We start from the raw sequence: 10,113 nt of genomic DNA, 5'->3' as shown, positions 1-10,113 counted from the left end.
GAACGTTGCAATACTTAACACAAATATGATAAAGTTTAAATATAAATATGAACATATGTAAATATATTACGGAAATCTGGCGCTAATTTACTCAAAATCCAGTGCAAAGTTGAATTAAATGCAAGAAATTCTGAGAAATTGCAAATTGAAAAAAAGTTCTAAAAACATCTCTTTTTGAAAATTTTTCAAAAATTCTGTTTTTCGTTTTTTTTGAAAATCTAAAAAAATGTGCCAAATAAAGTCAACTTTTCAATCCTCATGTTAAAATATGTCTTGTGTGACTTGAACCATTTGACGATTTAATAATTGAAAAGTACGGTTTTTACAACACTTTTTCACATTTTTTGTGGTCATGATCTTAAAAAAAATAAAAAAAAAATATTTTAATCTGCAACGTATTGCTTCTCACTTCAGCTTCCTTCGATACTAAATTTTTTTTCTAGCATTCCGTAGCTGATCAACAGACGGCTTTCTGAAGCATATTTGAGTTACGTTACGTGAATTTCAAAACTATAACATTTGTAAATATCAGTTGAGATATAAGAAAAATATATTTCTTTTAGTCAGGAGTGTAAAATTATCACTCTAGGGACAGTAACTGATAATTATTTCTGGGACGCATGGGGGTTATTCAAGCAATCTTCTATAGATTGAAGAAAGAACAACTTTTACTCAACAAGATCAACTGCACCATGCATTTATATGCAAGAAATCTAAAGTCAAAATAGATAAATTTACAATTAGGCTGAAAACTTAGTTGTCCTTGAATGACCCAAAGAGTAATAAGCTGGAAATTATAGAAAATTTAAGCAAAATATGGAAAAAAAATCCTAGCACAAGAATTTCTGCTACTTTCACTAGTTTGAAAACTTTAAAAAAAATGGTTTCAAATCGATTAGAAATAAAAAAAATTGACATTCTAGATAATAAATCAGATAACTGCATTAGCTCGCTTTTCATTATCAGTGACTGTCTGAGATAACAGAATGGCAATCAGTTACGGATCTCCCCAACCACGCGATTCATTCGATTAATGAAGTTTGCTCTACGATGCTGCATCATTGCTAAGCTTATCAACCGAATCAACGACACGGTTACAGAGAGAGATAAAAAAAATAGTAAAAACAAAGCTGGTAGAAAAAAACACCGCAATGCTTACGATTCCACGGGATTTGATCCTCCAACATCCAGCACCAATAACACATCCACTCGTATTATCTCAGTACAAGAGTTGTGGGGGGTGTTACTCATTGTTATTCACCTGAAATTGAACGAAAACAGAAGACATCATCAGTAAGCGAACGAAGAGGTTTAGCAAATTAGTTTACCCTCTTGCACCCAACAGCAAAACAGCAAAGATTGGGGCGAAGAGGGATTACGTGAGTCAACAATTGGAGATATCCCTCCCCGGTTTTGCCTTTATTTGCTTTAGTAAGAACTTCCCTCGACGACGACGACGAAGACGAAGACGACGTGACGTTGAAGGGAGCGATTTAGATGGATCCGAATCGCCACCTGACAACAGATTGTTATCTTTGGACTGTTTCGCCATCGTCCAGCAGCATCATCTTCGTCTGTGTACCCTTTATCTCCAGGAGATGTGATGTGTTTTGTTATCTTTCGTATGGGGTAGTTTGTTGGATAGTTTGTTTTTCCCAGATCGGGGATTAGCTACTTTGCAGGTGGTTCAACTAGTTCGTTATAAATTGGTCAAGTACACTGCAGGGGCAAGTCACTCTCGAATGATTAGCTGTAAACGAACCAAGCTTCAGCAACTTCTTGTGATATTCGACCTCAAAGTTGACAAAACATCGATCCATAACTTTAGCTCTAGGAAGCGTTCTCTCTGCCATGGAAAAACTAGTGAGATTTGTTCTGCTGCAGTTTATCGTGCTGGTGAGTGTTTGAAGCGTTCGAGCGAGTTCTAGCGGTTAAGAATGGTGTCAATAATAAAAAGTTCCTTTACTCTCTATACTACTTGGTGCCTCAGATTGTCTGGTTACATTCGGTGCGATCGCAGGCGGTGGGGACAAATTGTCTGGGCAGGGACTACCTCTGTCTGGACGATCAACGGTACCAGATTTGTATCGAAACTCGACCCGGGTACTTCGAGACAGTAGACGATCAACCGAACTACTGTCCACCTCATTCGTTCTGCAGCAATACCGGTGAGTTTGAGTGCGACTCATCGGTAGCCCCAAGCACAGCTAGTCCCCAGGTTGATAATTTACCGGCAGAAGGATCAAGTACAGGTAAGCTCAAAATATATGAAAGTTTTACAAAAATTCAAGTTCAATCATCCAAACAGATGGACAACAACCAGAAGTAAACGACGAAACAAACAACACAGCTCCACCCGTTGAGGAAACTCAACCTGATGTCGTTGAAGAGCCAGTAGAAGGTGAAGATGACGTGGTAGAAGAACCACGCGAAATACCTGTATTCGAAGAGGAAATTCCTGTAGAAGATACGCAAGCAACCGAAGAAGACTCTCCTTCAGTTGTGGAGACCACCCAAGAAAATAAAACGCCCGAGGAGTCGCAAACCGAAACTTCGGAGCCACATACCGAAGGCTCTCTAGGAGGTGTTGAAGAAGCCGAAACCGAAACTGAATCTGCAAACACAGTTGATGAGGAGAATCCTGATTTGGACCACTCTTCAACGGTAGTTTCGGAAGAGCCTGCTACGACTACTGACGAATCAGAAACCTTCGAAGGTGTTGAAGTTGATGCTGCTGAAGCTACTTCAGAAGAGCCAAGCCAAACCGAAGCAGAAGCTGATGAAGAAACAACGGTACCAGAAGCTGTCGAAGGTGGACAAGAGTCGGTAACAGAGGAACAAACATCATCCTCAGTTGATGATAACGTGAACCAGACTACTGAACAGTCTCAATCCGAAAACAACGCTGCTACGGATGAGGTTGAAGAACCAGCAGAAAACAATGATGGCGACGTTCATGAGGAATCAACTACTGATCGTTCTCAGACCACCGAAGGACAATCTGGAAACGATAACAACGATCACCAAATCACAACAGAGGAAACTAATGGTTCCAATGTTGATGAGGGGGTTACTAATGAATCTGCTGTTGAGGGTGAGGACGCAGATTCTCAAGCGAACACTGAACAGTCACAAGCTTCTAGTAGTCCCGATGAAACCGAATCATCTACGGCCGTTGCTGGAGGAGAACAAACCTCGGACAGTTCTGATGTAGTTGAGGATGGGAACTCGAGCACCACTCCGGTTGAAGAACAACACTCTTCCAGCACTGAAACACCTGAGGTTACTGAACAAACTAGTGGAGCTACAAATGACGATCATATTAATGAATCAAGCCCAGTTGATGACTCAACGTCACAAAGTCAGAGCGAAGAACCTTCATCTACTCAGTCAAGTGCAACATCTCAAGAATCCACCTCGGAACAAACAACTTCGACTGCTTCACCATCTACCGAAGACAACTCTCCCGAAGACTCCGAATCCGAAGACGAATCCTCCTCCCAAGACAGCGACAACGAAGTCGTTAGTCCAGCAACTACTCCTGCTCCCTTCGTCTGTCAACAAGCCGGTCGTTTCCCTCATCCAACCGACTGTCAAAAATACTACACTTGTCTTCTACTGCCATTCGGCCTTTACGAACTCGAACGCAGCTGTTTCCCTGGATGGGCCTACAATCCTACTCTACAACGATGCACCACCGATCAGGCACCCTGCTTCCCCGGAACGTTCACCTGCACCGGCCCCGGCCGTTTCTCGGATCCGACCGACTCGACCAAATACTTCTGGTGCATCTGGAACGTCTTCGGAGGTTACCTCCAATACAGTCTCAACTGCCCTCCCGGTCAAGTCTTCAACGATTTCCGCAAAGTTTGTGTCACCCCGCTGACCCCAAGACTCAGTTCCGAAACCGATGAAGACATCGATGACTCCTCCGCGGCTCAAAATCACCCAGCAGACCTTGACGAAGCAGATTCCGAAGACCTGCTGCCTCCGGTAGCTCCAGTGGTGGAAAAGGTTAGCTTCGAGTGTACCGAAGAAGGAACGTTTCCGGATCCAAACAACTGTGCCCGGTACTTTATCTGCACCCTGAAGAAGAAGGACAAATTCAAGAAGAACAAACTGAAGTGCCCCAAGGGAACGATGTTTGATGTGGCTCTGGAAGTTTGTACCGCCGATGAGGATGTGATTTGTGGTTAAGCTGTTGAAGTTTTTTTTTTTAATTTTTTTATTAGGGTGAAAAGCTCGATCGATTATTAGTTGCTTTAAATTTTATGAGATGTAATAGGATGTTATTAAATATATTTTGCATTTGAAGTTTTTTAAATATTTACTGAATCTATGTCTTTTATCACATTTTTGTCATAGTTTCAATGTCTTTTCATTAAAAGTTCCAGACAGAAAAGTCATGAAAATGACGACAGATATCAATATGTACTGCCTCTTCTGACTTCAGTTGCATAGGATGCTTCAGTAATTTTAATTTATTCCACAAAAATTATTTTTTTCTACAGCACTTGAAAAATAAGAAAACGGGTGAATTGTACTAGGAAGCAAAAATAAAAGCAAATGAATTGAACATATTATTTGAAAATAGCTGATCCGGTGTGTTTTGATAAATTTTCCAAAAATTAATGAAGCTTTGGTAATTTTTTATATTTTGATTTATTTTTTCACCATTTTAAATAAGTTTGAACATCATTCAAATTTTGTAAAATAAGTTTTAATATCATTCAGATGCAACCACTTGAAAATGAGTTCTGCAATTTAGGTTTGCATTGCATTGAGTATGCATTATTCTCTCACGTTAAATATGATTCCTTTTGCTTGATAAACTCTCGTGATGTTACATAAACCTCGTATGAGTGTCCCCTTGCTGTCAATCTTGTGGAAGAAAAGAGGGTTTCCTTGCTTTCACTTATTAGTTTTTGAGCTACACAACAAATATTGTTTATGGAATTTCCCCACTGTGGGACTGATGTGCATCAAATAATATAAAATTTGATTTCGTTTGCCATTTCAGTATGACAAAAAAAATGTTTGGGAGCCCTCTTCATCCTTTACCTTCTTTTCACTGGAAAATAGTATAATAAGGAATAGTCATAGGAACACACCAAGCCCCAATACATTCCCATGCCAAATTCGTGTCCATTTGCTTGATTAGTCTCCGAGTTATGGAAAATTGTATGGAAGCCGCTCACTCCCCTATGTATCCTCCGACAAAAAAGAGGAAAGGTAGGGGCTGCCAAATCATCAAAAAAACACTTTTAGTACTAAAATACCTTTCTTTTTCTTATAAGTTTTCAATTTATTAGGGTTCAAGTCACGCAAATCAAAGTATATAGAAGCCCGTCTCCGCTTCATATCCGCCCACTGAAAAACAGACGGGGTCTAAAATCTTTGTACAATATACTACATAAACTCTTGAGTTATTTGAAAAAATGTATTACAGGGCTCCTCCCCGTTTACTATCCTGCTTGATTGATTCACGAAATGTGCCAAGATTGTCATTGGAGACTCCCTCCGCTTTTTCTACTTCTCACTGAAATAGAGGGGGGATGCCAAATATTCATGAAAATATTTTACGTACCAATATATCTCTCCTTGCCTTATTTGGTCCCATTTACTCGATAAGTGTTCGCTAAAACAAAATATCTCGCGTGAGCTTTCATTAAGTCGTTTGAAACAAAATGTATACAAACAGTTTTAATACGAAAAAATCCATAAACTGACATGTTATAGTTGCAACTTTAATCAATTTAGAATATTTGTAGCCTGGACAACATCTCCTCCATGTGAAATAAAAATTTTAAAGTTTTATGATAACTTTTTCAGAAGTTTTCTGTGAATTCTTAAGATGTTTTATATGACGTAATGAAAGCCCACGCGTGATATATAGGAGCGCTCCATCTACTTTCTATTCCTCCATTTTAATAAGAAAGTGAAACCATCATAGAAATATTCTTAGTATCAAAACACCCTACCATGCCAAATTTGGATCCATTTGCTCGATTTGTTTTCGATTTTTCCAAGAAAATTATATGGAAGCCTCTTCCCCCTTCCTATTTTTTCACTGGAAGAAATAAGCAAAACGATACTTTTATAGAAACATTGCTCGTACCCAAAAACACTGCCATGCTAGTTTTGGTTCTATTTGCATGATCAGTTCTCAAATTATGCATTCATGTTTCTTTTGTTTGGAAGACCCCTCTCTTATTCCAAAGGGGAGTGTGTGTAGTTTTAAGTGTTAAAGATATTTATAACACAAATTCAAGTGTTTTTGATTTTTCGAAAGCTGCGATACTCTATTATGATAATATTAGTTTGAAGATTACTTTTCAATGCGTATGTTTATTTATTTTCGAAGTATCAAACAAATTTATAAGAATTTTAGTTCTTCATCAATAAAAGGTACCAAAATAGGAACAGTAGGTTCAAAGATGGAAATTTTCATCATCCAAATGTTTGCAAATCTTTCAATAAAGGTGTAACCTTTGTTGAAAATTTTCAGTAAAACTTGCAGATAAGATCATGAACTTTTTAAAAGTAAATTTCCTGAAAGATATGGATCAACCGTTCGTTTATGAGAAAAACATGATGAGATAAACATCTGTATCAAATTAGAATAAAAAGTAAATATATATGAATAACAGTATTAACACTAAACGTACCGGAGGCGGTCAATTAACGGTTTTTGAACTTTAAATGATGATTACGCTTTATATAACTTTTTTTTCGCAAAATTAACGACAGGACTATTTTTAAAATGCCAGTATTTTTGCGTTTTTTAAAATTTTTCTAAGTGCTGCGGTTTATGAATAACGCATGTGGTATACATATTCATACCGCGAGCGGTCAAATGACGGTTTACACTGTATTCGCTAAAACTCTCTTGTTTCTACTCAAAATCCAGTGCAAAGATAAATTTAGGTGTAGGGATGGTCTCAGAAAATCCAGATTCATTAAAAGTTCGAAAAATAGCAACATTTGGAAAGCCGTCATAAATTATGTATTTCGTATTTTAAAAATCTGGCCATGATCTTTAAAAAAAATTTAAAAATGTTCCATGTATGCAACATATAGCTTCTAACTTCAGCTTTTTCAAGCACTAAGTGAAATTTTTTTCGATTACTGAGTAACTGATTTGCAGCTATTTTCCTGAAGCGTTTTTTTCATAAATAATTTTTTGGACTTAAAATAACTTTAAAATCATTGACTGTAGCTGGAAATTGCCTGAAAAACATATTTCAGTAGAGTTATAAGCTTTTCAAAACTATAAATTTTGTAGAAATTGGTTGAGAAACAAGGGAGTTAGAGCGAAAACGGTGTTTGCCGTCATTCGACCGCTCGCGGTATGAATAGGTATATACAAAGTGTCGGTATGTTTAGTGTTAATACATATGAAACTATTGAGAGTATTATGATTGTAACTTTTTCCAGGTGCACCATAACAAATCAATATCTTCGGGAGACCCTAATGAATTCTTGAAATCTTTCATTCATCAATTCATCAATTCATTTTGCATTATTAGTTTTCTTTATGAACGCTTTCTGAAAGCCTAGGAAAAAAAATTCCCTTATCTGACCTTGAGTATCAAATTGACACTCCTGAAGTAAAATAGTTCTAAACCATTTCTATTGCTATTATTTTTTTTTAAATGCATCAATAGCAACATTTTCATGTTAGTAAAGTTGTTTGGAACATTTTATACAGTTAAAGGTATTAACTTGCTTCCTCGCAATTCAACCTCTAAAATAAAAAATCAAAAAAAAAATCTCTTACTTGTTTTGGAGTTCATTAAAGCTGAATCATAAGATTATATGATGGAACATCGAAAAAACAATTTAAAAAAAAACTTCACACCTCACAGCGGAATTTTATTTTATTTATGAGAATGTTATTTAAATTTGCTTTCCATTGAATGTACTTTCAATTGGTCTTAGCAGTGAAAATTTATTGGAAACTGAGTGCAAACTAAGAAAAAATTGCAAAATAAAAATAAACATATCATTTAAAATTTAAAAATAAATTTCCGCGAGATAGCCAACTTAAATTGTAGTGAACTCAATTCTCTACATACCCAAAATGCAATGATTGCAAAATGTTGCAAGTAACACGAATTTCATAGCCGTATTTTAAAAACAATTATTCCATCTCTGAAACAGTTTTTACAAAAGGTGAATTTTTGTTCGCCAAATGCTATTGCATCGTATAACTTTAAGCTTTAGTTTTCATGTACTCTCTAGCAACAATTTTTTACTAAACCATATTTGACTTACGGTAGTTTTAATAAAGAATGTTTTTTCGGATTTTTCGTTTATTAAGTTAAATTAAGGGGAAGCAAGTGAATAAAACTGTGTAAAATGTACCAAACACATTTAATTGACTTCAAAATGTATTGATTGATGTTTGTATATGAAAAAAAATAATAAAAGCAATCAAAGTTATATTGTTTTAAGCGGGGAGCGTCAAATTGACACTGCAGGGGCTAAAACGGGTAAAAACATCAGGGACGGATGAGGGTTAAGATTCAAGAGACTCTTCTCATCAATATATTTTAAGATTAATTCGAAACTGATTGGTTCTTTTTCAGGATTCGTGAGATTGACCTGAGACTCTTTTTATACTGTTTTTTTAAAAAGAAATATAAACTTATGAGACTTTTTGAGAGAACTTCGAGACTATCATGAGCTCTTTTTAAGACTCTTCTGAGTTTCTTTCGACAATCTTCTGACTTTTTTGAGCTTGTTCAAAAGCTTTTTTCAGACTGTTTTTAAAACCAAAATTTTTAGACTAGTTTATGTTTTTTTAAAGATTCAATCGAAATTTATGTGACTGAGACATTATCAAAAAAAAATTGGGACTACTAAACTCTTTAGATGTTCTTCTGGGACTCTTTTGTAACTCCTAGGAGACTCGTTTGGAAACTGATCTGAGAATCTTTTGAAAAAAAATTAAACACTTTTGAGACACCTTCAGGAATTTGTTAGACCCTTTAAGGGCTTTTTCAAAGTAGATTCAGACTTATTTTAACCCATTTGGAGATTCTTTGGAGTCTCTTTTGACTCTTTAAAAATTGTTTCGGAAGTGATTTTAGACTGTTTCCACACACTTTTTAGACCTTTTTGTGACTGCTGTGGGTATCTACCGAGATGAGGCTTTTTGAGAGAACTTCAAGACTATCATTTTGAGTCTTTTCTTATTTTTTTCGACTACCTTCTGATTTTTTTGAGCTTGTTCAAAAGCTTTTTACAAATTTTTTTGAGACCACAAAAGAAGTTTTAGAGACTAGTTCATGTTTTTTAAAAGATTCATTTGAAATTTATGTGACTGTTTTGAGACTATCAAAACTTTTCTGAGACTACTGAAACTCTTTAGATGTTCTTCTGGGACCCTTTTGTCTTATAAGAACTCATAAGAAGTTTGTGTGGAACTGATCTGAAAATCTTTTGCAAAAAAAGAACTTTTAGACTCTTCCAGGAGTTTTTTAAACCCTTTTAGGGGTTTTCTTGGAGTTTCTTTTAACTTGTTAAAATAATGTTTCGAAGATGTTTTAGACTCTTTTTACACATTTTTAAGACTTTTTTATGACTGCTGTGGGTATCTGTCAAAACTAATTTTGAAATCTAGAAACTCTTTTGCAAAAATCAAAATGTGAATTAATATAAGATTCGAAAAAAAAGTTGAGAGATTATGTTTACAGCCAAGAGTAACAATTCTTTTTCGAACGTTTTCCTGATTTTTTTAATTTGCTCCAAGGAAATCAAAACCCGAAAAAAATTTTCAAAATGTTTCTGAGTTCTTGATATCAAAGATTCTAATCTTTAAAAAAAATTGTGGAAAACGCACTTCAAGTTAAGATTCAAACTATTGAATATGATGATTATAAAGGTTTTGTTTCAGCATGATCATAATTAATATGAAATTCTCATTATTAACCGTATGAGGGCAGGAACAGAAATCAAAATTATATCGCTTATGTTGAAAGAAGTCGTGATCTTCGAGCATATTGCTTCTTGATCTTGGTTCTAAATCTTCAGTTTGAAGAACTGAATAAAATTTAACAGTATTGCATGAACATTAGAATGAGTCAATGTGGTGTTATTTTTTAAATT

The 10,113-nt window shown here is 35.6% G+C and overlaps 1 protein-coding gene across 1 annotated transcript; it reads left to right on the top strand.

The window, feature by feature from the left end:
• Nucleotides 1-1,747: 1,747 nt before the first annotated feature.
• On the top strand, nt 1,748-4,229 carry LOC129757526 (uncharacterized). Its single transcript, XM_055754796.1, has 3 exons — nt 1,748-1,896; nt 1,991-2,252; nt 2,309-4,229. The coding sequence occupies exons 1-3, from the start codon at nt 1,852-1,854 to the stop codon at nt 4,195-4,197; spliced, it is 2,196 nt and encodes a 731-aa protein (XP_055610771.1). The 5' UTR covers nt 1,748-1,851; the 3' UTR covers nt 4,198-4,229.
• The last annotated feature ends 5,884 nt before the right edge of the window (nt 4,230-10,113 follow it).

Source organism: Uranotaenia lowii, chromosome 3 (genome assembly GCF_029784155.1).
Source record: "Uranotaenia lowii strain MFRU-FL chromosome 3, ASM2978415v1, whole genome shotgun sequence".
Taxonomy (NCBI): Eukaryota; Metazoa; Arthropoda; class Insecta; order Diptera; family Culicidae; genus Uranotaenia; species Uranotaenia lowii.
Note: the sequence above shows the minus strand (reverse complement) of the source record. Positions and strands in the feature narration are given on the sequence as shown.